At 33.2% G+C, this 21365-nt stretch overlaps 1 protein-coding gene across 2 annotated transcripts in view; it reads left to right on the top strand.

Moving 5' to 3' along the window:
- The window catches only part of COL11A1 (collagen type XI alpha 1 chain), a 224562-nt gene that overhangs the window by 163373 nt on the left and 39824 nt on the right, over positions 1 to 21365 (top strand). For both annotated transcript variants that reach the window (XM_042998029.1, XM_042998028.1), the window contains 6 exons: positions 8247 to 8354; positions 12762 to 12869; positions 14336 to 14389; positions 15640 to 15693; positions 16188 to 16295; positions 20642 to 20695. In XM_042998029.1, the coding sequence (XP_042853963.1) occupies positions 8247 to 8354; positions 12762 to 12869; positions 14336 to 14389; positions 15640 to 15693; positions 16188 to 16295; positions 20642 to 20695 (486 nt within the window). The remainder of the gene's footprint in view (positions 1 to 8246; positions 8355 to 12761; positions 12870 to 14335; positions 14390 to 15639; positions 15694 to 16187; positions 16296 to 20641; positions 20696 to 21365) is intronic.

Genomic DNA, 21365 nt, shown 5'->3' with positions numbered 1-21365 from the left:
TTCCCTAAACAAACTCTCTTATATATATGTTTTTTTCTGATATGGAACCACCTCCTTACCAATAGTTATTTCTCTAGAAATAAGAAGATTAAAACAGAATAGTGCATTTAATAAAAGGCTTACATTCTTACAACCACATTTTGCCCCCTGAGAATGGTTGCAGTTAATGTGGAGATAGTATATATGAGAAGGGGCCAGACGTATAGCTTATAAAGGTGAATGTCCAAGATTTCAAAATTGTGCCATCCATACTTTCCTATGATTTCTATTTCATGACTATCTGCTGATAATTCTGACTCTCCTTTTCCTCTTTGTGTGCTATTATTTTTTCTTGTCATCTCTTTCTTAGGAGTTTACATGTGTTTCCTATCATAATTCTTATTTTTGTCTAATTTTTTTTTCTACACCCAATTCCAGAGAATTTTCTTTTCACTGGCTTTTACCTAGTCCTCAATCAAAGAAATAGATATATTCTTAAAAGGATTATACCTACTGATTAATTCATCATATACCATACTTTTTGAGATAGAGCGCATTTTCTCTATTGGAATCCAGGTTTATTATAATAGGTTTATTATATAGGTTTATTATAGTTTATAATAACAGGTTATTATGACATCCAATCAGGGATGACCAAAGGATAGAGATGGTAGGGATTAGAGGCCAAAGACTGAGATATTGCAAGATTTTGACTTAATCATTTAGTATTTATGCTTTATATTCTGGTAATGCTTGATATTTTATCTGAATTTTTGGCTTTATGATCTACAACATGTGTAATCTGGGGAGTTTGGGGGTTCCTCAAACTCCTTTTGCCGTGAAGGTCAAGTTTGCCTTAAAAGAAAGGGCAGATTTTTTTCCTCCTTCTACTTGAATTATTCTAGTTTGTAAAAACTTGTGTTCATGCTTTAAATAAAAAAGGGTGGAAAAAATCTCTACCCTTATTTTAACAGTGTTACCTTAGATGTACCGTATAACCTGGATCTTAGTTTTCTCTTCTTATAAAACTCCTCTCTAGTGGGCTGCCTTTTAACTGGATCCTGATGAGATCATTTCTCTGTTTACCACATTTGTTTACTTTACAAACGTTCTTCAGAATATGAAACACCCAGTGAAAATAACAGGAAATGCTTATCTGGATGTTCTCCTGCATCTGAACAGTTAGAGGAATAACCACTGTTCTCTTTGCTCCAAGAACATAAACTGATACTATTGCTTCTTGTTTTATTTTCATTGTAAAGTTTAGGGGAAAGGGCTGCAGAAGAGGATTGGCTAACATAAAGTTAAAGAAAGGTAACTAAATCGAGAAATGTAAAATTCTCCCTTTTAAAAGCAGCTAAATGTTCACCTTTCAACTGAAAACATGTGACCTGTAGTGATTAATATTTACTATTAAAATCACAATATTTTATGATATTATGGTTATTATAATTCATGCAAGTCAACATATTCTATTGCCTTTGCTTTTGCATAGCAAAGAAAACAATAAAACAAAAAGACAACTACTGAATGCCTTTGGAAAACTTTTAATTTGCCATGTTCCCATTGCTATGGAAAAAATGAGTGGGAAAATGATATTTCTATAGTTTTTAGCCCTTTTTTGGTGAGTTATTTCCATTTAGCCCTTTTTTTGTGAGCTATTTCCATTTAAGCAATTTTGATGTGTTAAATATTCACCATTGATGTAAAACATAAGTATACAAACAGTTTAAATTAGGATTAAAGATATTATTCTGTGGAAAAATCTCTACCATTCTTCTAATAGTATAACCTTAAATATATCATATAAAATTCTGGACCTTAGTTGTTTTTTTTTTTTTCCCTATTGAATTTTACCACTACGCTCTTTTGAGATTGCATATCTATTTTTGAAATATATAGATGTTCATGGACAGTTCTCTTAAGATCTGTTGCATTTATACCTTAGGACAGACATTGCTCAAAGAAACTTAGAGCTATCACCACATGAAGCATCACAAAAACCTCAAGGCAAACTATTTCTGTCCCCAGTTTATTGGTGAGAAATGTGAGCCATTGAGTGCTTGGTCAGTTTGCTCAAGATGGGAATGTTAGTGGCTCCATTGCTGGAAAGGAAAAAGATCACATATACAACTGACACATTTATTTACTTAGGGTCTGCTATGTTCTAGTAACTGTTCAAAGTTCTGGAGGTCAGTGAAAAAAATAAGCAAAAATCCTACCTTTGTGGAGCTGATCACTTATCAATTTAATCTATGTTGAAACCCAAGTGCATTTGTTTTAAATGGAAAATTTTATTTATCTGACAATTATAAAGCCCTCTGTTCCTTACCTAAGCTGGTTAAAGAGCTATGTAATAATTTCTATCACTATAAATGTCTACCCTTTATGGAAAAAAATGCATTTGCAACGTTTCTCAAGGGCTGATACCTACCCTAATACATTTTGTATTCCCAGTCAGTGTCAGAAGAAAGTAGATTCTAACTATGTGTTTGTGGAATGTGTAAATAGGTTCTCTTTTTAATATTGGTTTTACATTTTTTTTTTTGATGAGATTTCTCCAATGATTCAGTTGGGACTAAGCGATTCATAAGGCTTATTCTTTTAAAAGTTGGCCTGGGAATATTTTGAAAAGATTTGCAAGTTTGTAAGACCATTTGCTTAATAGGTAGGTATCATCAGAGATTTTCACTATTCATTTACAGATGTATAAAACAAAATCATTGCAGAGCATGCTGTTATTAGAAATATCTAGACTTATAGAATGTTTGAAATAACTAATGGAAAAAGAAATCACAGTTGTACTTTAGGGCACAAATATACATCCAGATAGTCTCTTCTTATTGTTTTCATCTACTGTTTCAAAGTTAATGATCTGTGACAAGATCATGAAGCAATATTTTAACTGCAGGAAAGTAATGTGTTTTTATTGTTAATTTTAATGCAGGTTCTACAAGCAAGATGGCAATCTGAAATTTAATCTTATGAATGCTCCAAGGGAGTAATTAAAATAGTTAAGCTTCACCATAAAAAATAGCATATAATATCTACAAACGGTACACATTGTCATTGATCCAAATCAGCATTCTTTCTTGACTTGATGTACATGAACATTTTATTTGATTAATGTTTTAAATATTCAACAGACTTTGGTAGAAAATTAGTAAGCATTCTTTTCTTAAGTAAGGCTAATCATTATTTTCATATAGCTTCTTGGCATAACGTATCCAGTTAAGGAAATACATATTTCTCTTAATTGTAATACCACATTTTCTAGATAAAATATATATTCAATTGATTCTCTCCTTCCTGCAAATTTGGGAAGTTTCTATTGACTACACATAAAAACATTTAGATCCTAATTTTTTTAAAGTTAATTTATTTATTTTGAGAGAGACAGAGATACAGCGCAAGTAGGAGAGGGGCAGAGAGAGAGGGAAACAGAAGATCCAAAGCAGGATCTGTGATGACAGGAGAGAGCCCAGTGCAGGGATGGAACTCATTAACTGTGAGATCATGACATGAGCTGAAGTCAGACGCTTAAGTGACTGAGCCACCCAGGTGCCCCTAGACCCAAAATTTTCAACATATCTATTATGTTCATATATTTTATGGAAAGACCAGTGCATATCTCTAATTCTATTATCATGTTCTTACATTTATTGCTGTTACTTATAATTATTTGATGCATACAGTAAATATTTTCTGCTTTGGAAGTATTGATGAAGAAATCATAGGGATATTTACAGAACAAAATTCAGTATGCCAAATGGTGCGTTTATTCCTTCAGAAAATAATGGTAGAAAGCCTAGCATACTACGGTAAGTTGTGCAAGAAACATTTAGAAGGATGTTTCATGCTTTAAATTCTCAGAATAGTACAACCTTTAGAAAAGACAGTTGTCATCCTGTGCCTAAAGAATGGCTAGAATTTTTAAACAGTACAGGAAAAGACCAAAGACTTTCCAAGGTAGAAGGTAAGTGTGACCAACCATTCAGAGGTAACAGCAGGCATATTGTATTAGAGGGACAGTGAAATCTATGATATATTAGGAGAAAATAATTTACACATTACAATACTAAAATCTAAAGTAAAAAAATTCTGAGTATGAGTGTATGAGTATTTGGGCGGGGGGAGATCAAGGATAAATACATTCTCAAAAAGATACATTAATCCAAATTGTTTATAGAGTTCTGTACATAAGAAGGAATAGTTAGCTTTTAAAAATCAAAGGTGGAACCTAATGAAAAAGTCCCACACATGTGTTGAATAATTCTCCAAACTAAAAACAATTCTTTGGTTTTGAAAGTTAAATAAAAAACAAAAACAAAAACAAAAACAAAAAAAAGCTTGTAACAGTGACAAGAAGCAAAGATTCTAATGATTAACAAAGTTTAAATGAACTATATGAATGACAGAGAATGACTATTAAGATGAATGACCTAAGCATTGTCATATTCTTTGAAGTTTTCTCATTTTAGAGGATGTTCAATGAATATGAGCTCATTCTGGTAGAAGTGGTCTTAAATGGCTTTCTCCTATTTATTAAGATTTAGCACAGTATGTTTGAATTATAGTGGTACAATCAATCAAGGATTCTTTTTTTTTTTCTAACACTATTTATGAAGTACTCAGTACTTAGGAAGATCTTTGTGTGGATTATGGCACATCAGGCCCTTACGGTATTTATATCTGAAAAATAAGCAAACTATATTGGAATTAAATTATATTGCATATACAGAGTAAATAACACAATAATTGCTTAATAGGCTCGATAACTGGAAAATAATACATTTTTTAAATATAAGTTTCTGCTTCCTAGTGAATTTCTTATTCTAGTCTCATACTTGACGACCTCGATACAGTCTAATATGATATCTTCTTTGGGTAGTCTTCCAACATTTGGGGGTTTAATGTCAAACAGAATTAAAGAGAAAGATTTCATGGCCTGACAAATCAAAATTGCATCTCTTTTTGTACAGTCAATTACAAATAAAATATCTCAGCACTTAAATTGGATGCTTAGTTTAGATTTTGATAACACTAATGAGTAGTAATCCTTTTCTGAGATTTTACAAGTAAAATGTTAAAGCAGAAATGTAATGCGGTCATGTGGTATGCACCAGTGTTTCAGATAAGTAGAGACTTATCTTTCGGGAGTCACATTATATACTGTCTTCTGGTGATATTTTTCTATTACAAAAAAAAAAGCGCTTTATCTTTCTCTCTTTGTAATTCAAAGAACACCTTTCTATTTCTCTCAGTTTCATGGTCCTTGTTCTTATTCCTCTTGTTCTTCTCCTCACTCTTCCTTTCCTCCACCTACTTCTCTCTCTGTCTCTCTCTCTCTCTCTTCTCTCCTCCTCCTCTCTGTCTCTGTTTCTCTCTCTCTGCTCCTCCCTCCTTTCCCTACCTGTCTCTCCCTCCCTCCCTCCGCCTTGCCCTCAACCTTATCCTCCAGACTTTGCTTCTGACCTCCCTCTCTCTAATAAGTAGAGACAAATCTTTATATTCCTTTCACTTTTAGAGCAGTACCTCTTGAATGCAAAAATACTTAGAGGACTCTACTCTTATTTTTTTCTTCTGCACTGGCCTCTGAAATTATTCATCCAAAGTATGCCACCTGGTTAATACTTATGCCACTTGTGGTTGACTTTTTTTTTTTCATAAAATATTTTAACAGGGGCGCCTGGGTGTCTTAGTCGATTGAGTGTCCAGCTCTTGATATCTGCTCAGGTCATGATTCCAGGGTCCTGGGATTGAGCCTCATGCAGCATGGAGCCTGTTTAAGATTCTTTCTCTCTTTCCCTCTGCCCTCTGCCCCACTCACGCTTTCTCTCTCTCTCTCTCTAAAAAAAAAAAAAAAAAAATATATATATATATATATATATATATATATATATATATATATACACACATACACACACATACATATATATATATACACATATATATGTATATATATTCTTTAATATTATTGAATTTCAAAAACATTTTTACAGAGGCTAGATGTTTATTGTCTAAAAAACTGCAATTTTACTTTGTAATTGTTTCTTCTTTAGTATTTGAAATATGTAATTGGTGAAAATTTAATTTTCAAACAACTCTTGATTAATTATGCAATATGAGGAACAATTTCTGGGTTTGTTTTTAAATATATACTTATTATAGCTCAAAAATGTCACTTTTTGTTTATATCAAGCTTAAATTTCATGATTTCTTTCACCATATTTTTGTAGTTTCTCCAAATTATTTGTCTCCTAAATTTAAGATACCCTGTAATTAAAAAATCTACAACACTGGTTGAAATAGTCCTATAACAAACAAAAAATTAAAGACAAAATCACTTTTTCTAGTGGTACTCTTAAGATTATTGCCAATAATCTCAAATCTATAGTCTCTTAATTCCTTTTAATTGCTTTAGCATTCAGATACCTGGCTACATAAAAACTATTCTCTGTACCTTGTGAATTTAGCTAGAAAAAATCATATCAGGAAGTTAAGTAGTAAATATTTTTGTAATCTTTTGTAATCACTGACTATATAGATACAATTGAATAGGCACTAAATGTAAAGAAATTCCAATTAAATAACCCTTGGGAGTCGCTGATATCACCAGTAGAGAGAAACAGTGGTGGCTTTGTGGACAAAGCACAAGGAGTGCAAGGTCAGGATTTATTTTGACCAGCTACATGATTTTTCTTTTTTTTTTAAGCTTATTTATCTTGAGACAGAGACAGCACTAGTGGGGGAGGGGCAGAGAGAAGGAGACAGAGAATCCCAAGCAGGGTCCATGCTGTCAGCCCACAGCCCAATGTGGGCTCAAACCCACAAACCGTGAGATCACGGCCTGAGCAGAAATCCACAGTTGGATGCTTAACCAGCTGAGCCCTCCAGGCTCCCCTTGACTAGCTACATGATTATGAGAAGGATAAATGACCCCTGAGCCACAGGGTCTCACCTTTAAAACTGACATGCTAAGGCTTCTGTCAACTCAGTGGGTTTTTTTGTGAGAATAAAAATGACAAAATGAATGTGGAATGGCTTTGTAAATTGTAAAGCACTATGTCGATACAAACTGTTGTCATTATTATCACTGTTCTTGTGTTCCTACGGAATTGATTCTCTACCTAATAAAATATAAATTAGAACAAAGTCAATAATTCATATTTGTATAATAAAAAGATTTCCATTTATATGGGAAGTAAAATGTTAGAAAATAAATGTTAAGCTATTGTATTCTCCAGCTTTTATAAGTCATTTCTTCTATGATTTTTGAAATGATGTTATTATCTAAATATCTTAATTTTAAGGAAAACTGCTAGTAATCATATTTTCTAATATTTCACATTTAGTTCCATCACAAAAGAAAATGGCAAATTATAACTTAGCCATCCATCCAGGGATCTAATCCAAAGACAACATTCTTGTAATTTTTCATTAAATAAAGTTGGAAATAGTAAATAGGTTAACTTGAGCTTTACGTGACTTAGTAAATATGTTTGCATTTCCTTTATTCTTTCTTTAAATAATGATTTCTTAAATGTCTTACATGTTATTTTTTTAAGTTTACATATTAGGTATTTTTTAAGCAAATTAGTTGAAAATATATGGCATCTTCTTTGAAACTCAATTGGACATACCTAATTATATGAATTATACTGTCAGTGTTCATAATAAAACCCAACGATCCCTGTCAGACTCTAAGATAAATTAAGGACCTATTTTCTGGGAAAAAGTCCAATCTCTGGGATAGTGATTATCAAACTTTATTATGTAAAAAATTATATTTGTAGCCTAATGCAGTGACAATTTCTGAACTCTTTTTTAGGACTTTGAAATTATGATTCAGCAAGTTTGAGGTGAAGCCCAGAAATTGCTTTGAGAAATACTAGTCTAGAAAATGTATTCTGCCAATCCGTAATAATACAGGAGTAAATCATATAAGTTATTTATTGGATTCGTGTTTCATAAAGCATTGTGAACCATTTTGAACACTTAAATGAAAAAAAAGATACTTGTAAACATTAAAGCTTTAAAAATTAAAATTTTTATATCAATGTTTCCTAATTTCAATATCTGCGCTTAATATTGGGGCTAGAAATTAATCATTCAAATAGTACAACTATTCCTATTTGAGATCTTTGAATTGTCTAAAAGTGACTTTACATTATTTACTATACTATGAGACTCTACTATTAAATAAGTGATTCTTAAGCCAGTTTCCCATCAATAATAATAAAATACCTTTTTTCCCCGTGTACTAGGGCTCACCAGGAGAACGCGGATCAGCGGGTACAGCTGGCCCAATTGGATTGCCAGGGCGTCCAGGACCCCAGGGTCCTCCTGGTCCAGCTGGAGAGAAAGGTGCTCCTGTAAGTAATTTCAAGGAGAAAATATATTATACTGCCATTCTGCACAAGTTATTACTTTTTATTCAAGGATATTAGTTCTTCATACTCCACTGCCTTCTCTCTGCATATGTGCCTGGCATATAAACACACCTCTTTTTATATTTATAATAGAGAAAATTTCAAATTCAATTAAATGAGATGACATTTTCCCACACTTTATGAAACTCTAAGACCTGTGAGGGAGTTGGATATTATGAATGTAAAAGGCTTCTGATTTTGCTCCTTTTAAAAAATAAAATTGGAGTTTTGATTAAAACTATACTTTGCTGCTTTATATTAGAAGTATGCACTTTTCACTCCTCTTGTATTACAAGTTCATATCCAATATTTCCAAAGTCTGTAAACGAAACCCATAGAAAGTGGCTGCTCTTCTCATGTAATTTGAATTTTGATCTACAGTGAATGAGATGGAAAACATTTAACCAATTATTTTATCTTATATTTATTGGATTTAAAATTTTTATTTTTAAGTGATTATAGGCTATAGTCTGTTCATTAGGCTTACGTTTCTTTGTCAAGATTTCTCTGTTTTTGTTTCTGCTTTTGATTTAATCATATAAATTTTCCTAAAAAATTCTCATCCTCCAAGATTAAAACAAACTCATTCATAAATGTGGATAAAATGGCTTTAAAAAAAAGGTCCTTGAGTGCTAGAAAATATATCCAGGGCACATCATCATGAGGGCCGAGAGATTAAAAAGTATCCTTTGTTGAATATTAGAAAAGACCACGAATACTGAAAGCTGAGTAGAAGGAAAATGAGAGAACAGGACTTGGTCTGTTGGGCATTCATGATAATTCTTATAGATAATTACAGTGGGGTTCAAATGAAGGAAGTTGATAAAGAAGTGGGATAGGTACATGTAGAGCAACCCAAGTAAGCCATATGGCTAAAAAATAGTGGGACAGTAGGTAGAAATACAAGCAGAATTGAATGCATTGCCTCTTGTTATTATGCTGCACATGTATTTATCCACAACCAATAATAAGAAAAGAATCAGTGAAGAGTGAGGAAGTTAAGGGTGTCAGAGTAGACTAGAGCTGCCAACTCTGAGCCAGTCAGAATTGAGCTGGGAATTCAGGTCTGTAATTTGTTTAGCTCGTGATTTTGGTTAAGCTATTTAACCTCCCAAAACCCAGGAAAAGAAGATAAGTACAGTATTTCGTAAGGATTAGATGAAATGTTAGTTCTAAATTACTTTGTAGAATTGTGATAATAAATCTTCAGTGAGCCATCATCATCATGTTCGTGGACCAGAGTTGTCACAAAAAAGGGTGGATTATAACCAGAAAATAAATTGACTTTTGAGTAAGGAGGGATGGATTCTGTGAATAGGGTACAGGTACAGGCTAAATACAAGATCATGCCAAGTGAAAGGACATGGGGATGAGTATCTGCTTCTATCAAAATGTTAAGGTAAGATTCAGCTGTTAATATTAGCAAAGGGGTAGAAATGATGAAATAAAGACTGCTTAAGGAGAGATGGATGATGTTTCTGGTAGTCCCGTAGACTGTGGGCCAAGAGATGCATACATAATGGAGGAAGAGTTTGTCATCTTGCAGAGTTGTAAATGAAGAATCTAAATTTAGTGTGGTGTAGAGCAATTGAAAGATATTCTCCTGACTCCACACAGACCAGTATCAGAAGAAATAAATGGCAGGTGATTCTTGGCTAGCAATCATGTGTACTATAATGAAGGCAGGTAAGAATTAATGTGTCTTATTTATGGATACTCTCGTATAAAAGAATTGATTTTTGGAGTTCAAGCTCTAAAAGAAATCCACATTTAAGGAGAAGTATCTGAATCAGCGATGTGGTTAAAATAGTGAAGTTCCCTGTGAATAACACAGCACATTTTTGGAGTATAAATAGGTTTGAGATATTGCAATATTTGATTTAAAGGAAATAAAAGGTCTCCAAGGTGACACCAGGGGTATGTCTTGCATGATAATTGGGGAAAGTTTTGAGAAACCAGGTCATATGGAATCTAAGAAATTAATAAATCGGTTTACAAGTTAACTTTGTTTTATAGATAGTTTGTTATTTTTGTTGTCAGTAAGTAATCAACTCAACAAATATTCCTTAAGTGGCTACTCTGGGCCACAGGCCAGAGGGATGCAATGGAATGCAAAAACAGACATAGTTCTGCCCTCACACAATTTATTGCCTGATGGGGCAATTAGATAATAAGCAAAGGACCACTAAGTACATGTATAATTACAAGCTGTGGCTAGTGATATGAAGGAAAAGTCAGCTTGTAACAGAATGGAGCTGGAATCAGGGCATTTCCTTGGACAGGACACTGATGGTAGAATGTAAAAGATGAGGAGGAATTATCTAGGGGAAGGGTCCAACTAGGTAGATTCAGGCAAAGTGACAGGAGTAGCACGGAATCAGATTTAACTGAAAAAAGGTCTGGAGGGAGTTGGAATTCTAGAAAGCCAGTGCAAGGGGGAAGGCCAGATGCTGCTGGGCAGGTAGGAGGAGATAGATAATGATAGACTGCACTAACAGCTTAGTGTATATCTTAGGAATGGTAAACAAGTAAACTGATTGAAGAATGTTGGTAAGATGATCTCATTGTCTCTCTGGTTACAGCATGGGGAATAGTTTGGAGGTGAGAATAGATGTGAGAAAAGAAAAATGTTATTTCAGTTGTTCAAAGGAAGGCTGATAGTATCTTGGGATAAGGTGTTTGTGGTGGAGATAAAGTAAAGTAAATACATTCAAGAGATAAAACAGATAAAACTTAGTCATTGTAAAGGGACAGGAGGTGGTAAGGGAAGGAGGGTAGGGAACAGGGTAACACAAAGGCAGGAGCTTAAGAATTGTGGATTCCCAGCCTATATAACAAGAGAGCAGAGAGAACCACTGGGAACAATCAGCCATATATACCTTCTGCAAAATTGATGAAATCTTGACCTTTAGGAGATAGTTTACTTTATACTCTGAAAGAAATTTTAATGGAAAATAGATGTCATCTTCATTATCAAGGCACTATTTTTTTCTTAAATTGCACAATAGAGGTATTTTAAAAATAGGAAAATATTGCTGTTGTCAAAAAATAAACAAAGCTAACAGCCTTATCATTTTGAACCTGTAAAGGCAGGAGTGAATTAAAATATAAAAATCTAGGAAAATCCATGATGCATTTGTTAAAAGGAGAAAAAGCTGATGCATAAAGCAAAAAGTTGGTTATATGGGAAAATGCATTTTATGATTTCTTAGGCCTGTTTCAGAGCCCAGCTATTTCAGTAGCACCACCAAAAAAAAGTAAAAGCTCAGTGAATTTTCATAAACATCAAGCATCTGATTTACCAATATACAATGCTTGATTAGGAAATGTGAGTTTGAAGGAAAAATTCTAAGTTGACTCTCAATTACTTTTGTGGGCCATAGCCTGAGATTTAGAAATTGTTAGTGATGAAGTTTTGGGGTGATGGTGGGGTGCTCCAGAGCCAATGACCTAGAAAGAACTCTTGAAAATGTCTTTGGTGCAAAAAGGTGATTTTATGAAAGCATGGGGACAGGACCCGTGGGCAGGAAGAGCTGCATGGTGTGGTGACGGGTAACTCATTATATACCTCAGGTTGAGAGGGGGTCAGGGATAGAGTAAGTCTCTAAGGAATTTTGAAAGCAAGGTTTTCAGGACCTTGAGGGGCAAACTGTTGCTAGGAAAATACAATTTATTGTTATTTAATAAAACCTCAGTCACAAGACCCTTTAGATGTATATCATGGGACCATAAGTTTGGAGTATGATTGCCAGCGTATATATCTTGGTGCAGTTGAGATAAAGGAAGTTGACTATAGGATCCTGGAGGTTGGGACAATGTTAAGCTAAGGTTCTCTTTTGTCCCTAGCAGAGTGTGATCCTTGAGTTGAGCTCCTAGAGAGAGGTCACTTTGCCTATTTCAAGGGCTTGTCAATGGGCTGTGGGCAGTAAGGGAATTTAATTTTTCATTTGCCTTAGTTTCCCACATCACCATGGCAAGCACTTAAACCCCTTTCCTTTGTTCTTGGCTAGCCAGGAGTGTCTGAGGAATATCACACAGATCCCACCTGGGGTGCGGGGTGGGGGGGGGGGCGGACAGGGAAGCACCAACTTGTGTTTTACCCCTCAGCCTGCCTCATGTTCCCTCATCAGTTAGCGAGGATGGTGTTCTTAGTCAGGAAAGTATGTAGGTATCTTTTGTGTCATCATTTGTTAATTGAAAATATTTTCTACTTGCTAACATTAAATAATTTATCTGTCAATTTTGGAACTCAGAGTATGACCTGCTGCAGCTATACTTAAAAATCCTAATAAACAGCTAACTTAAAGGTTTCTTACAGCAGAGTAATGGTCTGCTGGATTTTCAATACAGGGAGAAAAAGGTCCCCAAGGCCCTGCAGGGAGAGATGGAGTCCAAGGCCCTGTGGGTCTCCCAGGGCCTGCTGGGCCTGCAGGCTCGCCTGGAGAAGATGGAGACAAGGTTGGTATTCTGCGTCCATATGAGTACATCCTATGAAAATGCAAGTTTTTTCTCAAGAATTCTAGATTTAATATTTCTGAAGATTAGATGCCAAATCTCAAGACAGTTTTTTCAAAGTTTCATGCATGTTCCATGTGCTCAAAGGTTTTAATTTACAGTTTGAATACTATTATCTATCCAGGAAATAGTGTGTTGGATGTAAACAAAAAAAGAGAACACAAGAAAAATGGTAGAGAGAAAAAATAGCACATGGCAAAATTGCTTATTTATTTTCAAAAATATGTGTTTCTGAACTAAATGTAAAACTAATTGAAGTCATTGCTTGTATAGGCTTTGCCCTTGTGTCTTGGATATTGCAAAAGAAGACTTAAAATAGGTTAAATTCTTAAAATAGGTTAAATTTAAGAAAATTAAAAAAACCAAAAAACAATAGTTTACATTCCTATTTGATAATACTGGACATCTCTTTTACCAAACATAGAAATGAAGATTTTAAGCTTTTTATTTATTTTTTATTTTTTTTTAACATTTATTCATTTTTGAGAGACAGAGCAAGAGAGTGTGAGCAAGGGAGGGGCAGAGAGAGAGAGGGAGACACAGAATCCGAACCGGGATCCAGGCTCTGAGCTGTCAGCACAGGGCCCAATGCGGGGCTCAAACCCACGAACTGTGAGATCATGACCTGAGCCGAAGTCGGACGCTTAACCGACTGAGCCACCCAGGCGCCCCTTAAGCTTTTGATTCTAAATGCATAGCTGTATTGTTACGTGTATGTATCTAAGGTGTTTTCTAATGTTGTGAAATGCCATAACACAATTTATGAGCCAGTAATCTGATAATGTGCAACATTTTTAGCATTTGGAAAACCAGGATAAAGAAGTAATTAATTAACTAAGAATTTTGATTAATATGTAATTATATTTTTGTTAATATACTTCCATTATCAGCTTGTGGTGGTGATTTTTCAGATAAAATTGATTTTGTGAATTAAAAATCCAGTTGCAATATGCTTCAAAGTTCAGTCGACTTCGGGTTATCTATATCTTTACTATATCAATATCAATATCAATCTATATCAATACTAGAAACAGAGTAGCAGAGAAAACCCATATTTTACATTTTTTAAAGTTTATTTATTTATTTTGAGAAAGAGAGAGAGCACAAGTTGGGCAGAGGAAAAGAGAAGGACAAAATCCCAAGCAGGTTCCACGCCATCAGCTCAGAGCCTGATGTGGAGCTCGAACTCATGAACTGTGAGATCATGATGAGAGCCCAGATCATGAGTCAGATGCTTAATCAACTGTGCCATGCAGGCGCCCCCAGATTTCACAAGTTAAACAGTGACATGAAACACTAGTATAGAATTACTTTAAAGTAAAATTTAATAATGGGTGATAGTGATGACAATTGCAACGGCAGGCATGACATATTAGGGATAAACTTTAACTCAACTCTTTCCAATACAGGGTGAAATTGGTGAACCAGGACAGAAAGGCAGCAAGGGTGACAAAGGAGAAAACGTGAGTTTCCTAATTCTTATTGAGTGGAATTATTCATTTCACTTTTGTTTTGTTTTGTTTTGTTTTGTTTTGTTTTTTGGCTATTGACCAGGGATATTTTTCTGTAGTATTTACTACCTACTTGTAACATCCATACTACATTATCTCTTTGACAACTATTCAGTTGAGATTGAGTCAGTTCTAATTAAACCTCTTTTTGAAGTTATGTGTTAAGATACACAGTACTTCTAACCCTAAAAGTCTCACAATAAGACTAAGTCATCAGCAAGTTTACCTTCATTGCTCTTGCATCAAATATCCCTGTGATTTAATGAGAAATGGTGTCTTAGTGTGGTTATAAAAAGGATTTTGACCTGATGGAAACCTAAAAATGCCTCAGGTACCCCAATGGTTTATGAACCATGCTTTTGGAACATTTAAGTACTATTCCCAACACATAGCAGTTATTGTGATGAACAATATAGTCCAATGACTGTTTTTCTTTAGTGCCAGGATCTTTTGTAGTGTAGTAATGTATGTAGTTATGTATGTAAAAAAAGACAGTTAAGAAGCAATATTTATGCATGTAAGACTCATAAACCTATTGAAATCTATTCCTCAAATAAGGAGGCCTGGTATACTTAATATATACATACATACATACATGCATATACATATGCATACACATATGCATGTGTTTTCATGTGAAGGAAATTTTAAATTTTTGTGTATCAATGTAAGGAGGCTTGGTATACTTAATATATACATACATACATGCATATACATATACATATGCATACACATATGCATGTGTTTTCATATGAAGGAAATTCTAAATTTTTGTGTATCACTATATTCTGTCTGTATGGAATCCTTACCCCAGTATTCACTAGAAAATATTGTATAGATAGATCTTTTAAGTGCTCTTTCTGAATCATACATATCTCATTAAAGAAATCTGGCATTTTGAAATTTTTCAAATGTGAAACTTCAATGTGATTTGTGTTAGCATAAAAATCCATTTTTAAATATCCACTGCATTACAGATGAGAGTGCTTTCGATAGCTACCAATTTAAAGCTGATTACAAATAGGCAAGTCTGAGTCTCAAGAAGTAAAATAAATAATGGTTGACGGCTCCAAATGCAAGAGACTTTTCCATAGAAGTAGAAAGATGCATAATAGACTTTGATCAATCAAATGTTCTGCACTATTATAGCTGAGGCTCTTCTGGCTTCAGTTTCAAAATTACTGATTTTTATCTCACCACAGGGTCCTCCTGGACCTCCAGGTCTTCAAGGTCCTGTTGGTGCCCCTGGAATTGCTGTAAGTATTTCTCTTTGTTCAGCGAATTTATATCCTCATGGTTCCCTGATTAAATTTATGAACTGTCACATAACCAGTTGATTTTGTGTGGTTATAACTATGTCTGTCTAATGTTGAGCCAAATATAAATTTTCTAATATAGCTAACCAGGCTGATCTTTATAAACAAGAAATGTTATGACTTCATTTCAAAAGAATAATGAGTTAAAAAGTACTTAATTTGTAGTAAATTCTGAACATTATTTTCCCCTTGATAGACAGCTTTTACTTGGTATAGATGAGAAAATCAAACTCAGTCATGCTCCAGAAACAAAGAATGTGAACCAAACAAACAGTGGTGCATTTGCAGCAGATAATGGACATTTAATCTTTTTTACTTGGTTCCTTGTAAATAGACCAGCTTTGATTAAATTAGAAATGGCTATATTTTTGTGATGACTTGTATCAGAATTGTGATTTTTCCAGTTTGTGATCATTGTCATTGCTCTTCTCTAGGGGGGTGATGGTGAGCCAGGTCCCCGAGGTCAGCAGGGGATGTTTGGACAAAAGGGTGATGAGGGTGCAAGAGGTTTCCCAGGACCTCCTGGTCCCATAGGTCTTCAGGTAAGATGCTCTGGGCATTTTGTACGCTGTCCTGTCCACCTTCTTCTCATACCAGGTTTTCAGGTGGATGTAAAACAAAGTAGCTTTCCTTTTTTCTATCTAGAAGCCTGGATACAATGTTTAACCATAATTACTGTTTTATTTAAATGTTAGCCCTACCCTAGGTATTACACCTCCATTCTTCATTCCCATTTTGCTTAAAAAATGAACTACAACCTTATTTAAGGCTGAGAGTTAAAAGCGAGAGGTTAGAAGGATTCTTTTGCAAGTCTCATAGCAGGAAAATTAGTACTTCAGATGACCAGCAAAAATTAAAAGCATTTTGAGAAGACCATCTGCCCATCGCTACTACCAACAGACACTGCCAAGAACAAATGTTAAACAATAATAGGTAAAATAAACAATTTGCAATAGATTGATCATTTAAAATAACTTATTTTAAATTATAATTTGTATTTCGTGAAGCACATTCAGGACAAGAAATATGAAATTGTAAATCATTGTAGGCTAAGAAATTTCCATTCAAATATGCCTTACAACCGGACTGTTAGGCAATACTTTGCATTGTAGACATCTTCTATGCTGAGCTGTTTTTCTACTCTTCCATGTGAGGCTCACGGCTTCCTACAAACTTTGGAAACATCTGGCTTTCTTCTTTCACATACTTATTCTACACCTACCTAGTGATCATCTGAGAGATTATAAAATTGTGCTTTAAATGATAATTTGGGTAACACATGGATGTGAGTTATGCCACATTAACAATTTTAGAAATGATTAAATTAAACCATCTAGATCACTGTCCTTAACAATTTGTTAAGTTGTAGAAAAGTAAATAGAAGTTGAGTTTATATGAATTTATTTTTTTGCCTTTATTTTCATAAGTAAAGTCACAGACTGCTTGTTTTTAATATTAAGTAGCCTATTATATACATAATTATACAAATTATATTGTAAATAATATAATTAGTATATTATCATAGTTATTGTTATAGCACTCAGAGAACATGATATTGTGATTTTCTGCTTTTATTTTAATCCAAAATAATTCTTTTTAGATTTGGGAAATGCAAAAACTTCATTTCATATTTGTGTTTACCCCTTTATATTTATTAGGAAAAAATAAATGAGCAATTATGAATACTAAAAATCAACATGTGTGAGAAACACACATATTTGAAAATAACAACAAGGCATTCAAAATTAGACTGCCAGTAAATATGTTACCATTCATTTTCTGCTTTTTCATTTAACTGATTACTCTGATTCTATAAGGCTGTAATTTAGGAGTTTAGTTCTCCTGATTAAAGAAGATGCCTTGTAGCTTATATTTATAAAATATTAAATGAAAAATTACCTTCATCTCCACAAATGTAAGAAATGTGCTCTTTGATGAGGGTGACTCAAGAAATTAGTTCACTACAAAATTGATTATATTCTCCCACAGCTACCTCTTTAAATCAGGAATCTGAAAAGATGCTAATGTAATTAACATGTTCACAATTGCATCTGCACCCTTTAATTGAGTCTTCATGGCAGAATAGATATTAGCAATTATAATACATAAATAATAGTCATCTAATATTCTGATTAAGTGACTCCATTTTTCAGTTTGATGTTTACAATTTGTCTGCATATGAAGGAGATGTAAAGAAGGACAGTTCTTGACCTAAATTCTTTTTTTTTTTTTTATCTTACCACTTAAGTGGCAAATGATTTTAAATTGACAGACCTTAAAACAGAATATCTCCATGCATAAATTATTCCTTAGGAGAAAGTTAGGACATGTGAACACTGATTAACACTGTAGCACCATTTAGCACATTTAGTTTCCTGCAACAAAAGAATTTGACTCATTATGTCTCTATTAATTTTAATGATAAGAACATTCTGTCTTAATCAACTTAAACTATAACCAGACTTCATCAGAAAGAAAGAAATATTTCAATGTTTTTCTATTGGGAGGTCCCTATCGAGCTAATATTAGGAATACTCATATGCCTAAAAATATGCTGGCAATACAGAGCTGGGTCTGTTACAGAAATAAAAGAAAACTATGAACTCTACTATTTTTATACTCTTCAATTTGGGGATTCCAAATCAGATTCACTCTATACTAAAAGGAGGTGGTGGAAACATAGACAAAAGATAAGAATGTGAGTATTAATTTATATGATGTTTATAATTTAAGTTGCAATCCATGCTACTTAGCGAAATCAACTTGAAATATTAAATGTTAAAATCTACCTGCCTACTTAAGAATTTAGTTTTCTGTGCTCTATCAATGAAATATAATCTCCGAGGTTGTGCATCTTGGAATCTAAAATTTTAGCAATCTCTCCCAGGTAGTTTTTAGGCAGGCTAAACTCTAAAATACCGCCTAGCTATGTCCTCCTAGGAACTTCTCCAGTGATTCTAGAAGCTACTTTCAAATGATGTTAACCATTTGGGAATAACTGGCTATTTTCCTAGACATCCAAGTGACTTTTGAGAAAAAGGAGATTAAATCCTGGTATACATTGTTCATTATAAATCCGTAACTAAGATTTTGTCATAAAGATAAATACATGCCACATTAAAAAAAGTTTACAAATATACTCAATAAAGCACTCGCTCTCCAAACTGAGAGTCATGTGGAATTAGTAGGTCACAAAAACCATATAGTGTGTTATTACCAGCATTAAAAAAATGAAATATAACAGGATAAGGTAAAACAGATTAAAAATATCAAAGATCACCATCATCTATGCATTAAGGGTATTACTTTTTGAAACTCATCTTTCAGCTATTTTGCACATGCACATTTAGGGGGTAATAAGTGAAATGTATTTATTACTGTGGGTCACGGTCAAATAATTTGCAGCCACTGCAGTGTAGTGCCAAGTTAATAAGTGACTAAAATACCAGCAGAGATTTAGAACTTTGTATTGTGCATTTTTATTTCTTACATAGATTATGTCTGAAATACTATTTTACAAGTATTAAAAATAAAGCATATATAGAGTGTGTAAGTTGTAAATAAATAATGGCAATAATACTAAAAACATTAAAAAATTAGAACAATCCATAATCCTACCATATTAAAAACTGTTGCCACTTTTACTATTTCTGTCTAATAATTATCATGCCTATTTTAAACACATATTTCACAGATAAATTTACACTATGCATATTTATTTATATTTGTGTTTTATTACTTATTATATATCATTCATATTTAGAGTATTAGCAACATATTAATAGCCCTATAATATCCCAATATCTTATATAACAAAACTTATTTTAGCTATGTTTTCTATGATTAAACATTTAGAATAATAGAGAATCTTAATAGTCTTAACTACTGTTACAATCAACACTTTATTACATGTAGCTTTTCCTGTTGATTTATTTTCTTAGAATTCATTCATTCATCATTAATTCAACATTTTCATGAACTCCTACTTTTGCCTGGTCCTCTGCTAATTGCTAGAGATAAAATATTGATAATTACTGCAAAGTAGCTTATAATTGTAAGTATATAAACAAGTGACATCATTGTGTTTTTAAGTATACAATTCAAGTATGTGCAATATATGGTTGAGATATGAAACAGGAAATATGAACAGTTCTGCATGGAAGAACTAGTTAGGAAGACCAAGAGGAAATAAAATAATTTTTCCATAAAGACATAGGTGAAATTTGAGTGTAACCTGCCCTGTGAGTTTACTCAGTAACACAGAACCCTTCCTAAGGTAGTGACACTGCTATTGGATATCAAGGAAATGAATTTGAGAGAATAAAGGAAATGCAATACAGCAGGTTTTATGACCTGGTAGTTTTTTAGGACTAGAAGTGAAAGTAACAAGGTTAAAAATTCAGAAGAGATTTATAATCCTGGAAATGTATTGGAAGTTTTATTTTCAAAAGAGTTTTGTCAAATCGGTACCCAACTATAAAACCTCACCTGGATAGGATGTTCTAAAATAATTTGGGACAAGATTTTTTCAGAAAATCTTTGCCATGGCAGCCTTGTATACATGTGTATATGTTCATAAAAGATGGAGCAAATGATTAAGCATCCATAAATTCCCAGGTTAAATGATATATTCATTCTTGTAACTAAAATCAAACAGTATAATATTATAGAAAGCATGAATTCTATGTGTAAATGTACATATAAGGTTTTATTATATGTAGTTAATACTTGCGTTTCAAGTATTTTGACACATGATAACTTCTAAATCTTAATTTCATGTTCTAATTTGACTTTATATCTAATTTTGGTTTTATATTAGAAATTGGCCAAAAGTTTCTTTTTAAATACATGAGTGACGTTTATTGTTTTTTTTATTATATTTTCTTAGGGTCTGCCAGGCCCACCTGGTGAAAAAGGTGAAAATGGGGATGTTGGTCCCATGGTAAGTTTATATCTTATAGGATATTATGGATATTGTGAATTTTCACATTACGAATATCTTTAAGGGTTAGTAATCTGAACAAAATAGTCCTAAAAGCCATGACTTTTCAGATTGATGCCTTCTCCTTTCCCTGCCCAATCTGTATCTGTGACCATTGAAGTTTCTTTCATCACATATCGCTTTCTTTTCTCTTTCTCACTTTGGACTAATGTTTTATAAACATACAGCATTCAGTGGTTGATATATTGTTGCATATATATTTTTTCTAAGTGTATGGATTATTGAGGTGTATATAAACTGCCAAACTTCAGTTATTTATTAGTCTTTAGCTCCAGACTTTGAAGTGGACCAGGTAAAGAATAGATAATAGTCACCCTTCATTTGGATAAGTAGCAAATGTTAACATAGTATTAAATATTTGTACTTTTAATTAAATTCTTAATTTAATAAGGAATCCTATTTGAATTAGAATGCTATGACAAAATAATTTGCATTTATCGATTCTGGCTTTCTGCTCTAAGTATAAATCTAAGAGTTAACTGAAATTTTGAAATACATATATTTGTTTATTAAGCATTACCTTGGATAAGGAAACAATTAACCCAAGGTCATTGAAATCTATAATGAAATGTAATGAATGTATTTTTAATTGTTCCTTCCTTTCAATAAA

The sequence above is a fragment of the Panthera tigris genome, chromosome C1 (genome assembly GCF_018350195.1).
Source record: "Panthera tigris isolate Pti1 chromosome C1, P.tigris_Pti1_mat1.1, whole genome shotgun sequence".
Lineage (NCBI taxonomy): Eukaryota > Metazoa > Chordata > Mammalia > Carnivora > Felidae > Panthera > Panthera tigris.
The sequence above is the reverse complement of the archived record's forward strand: the minus strand, read 5'-3'. Positions and strand labels throughout refer to the sequence as shown.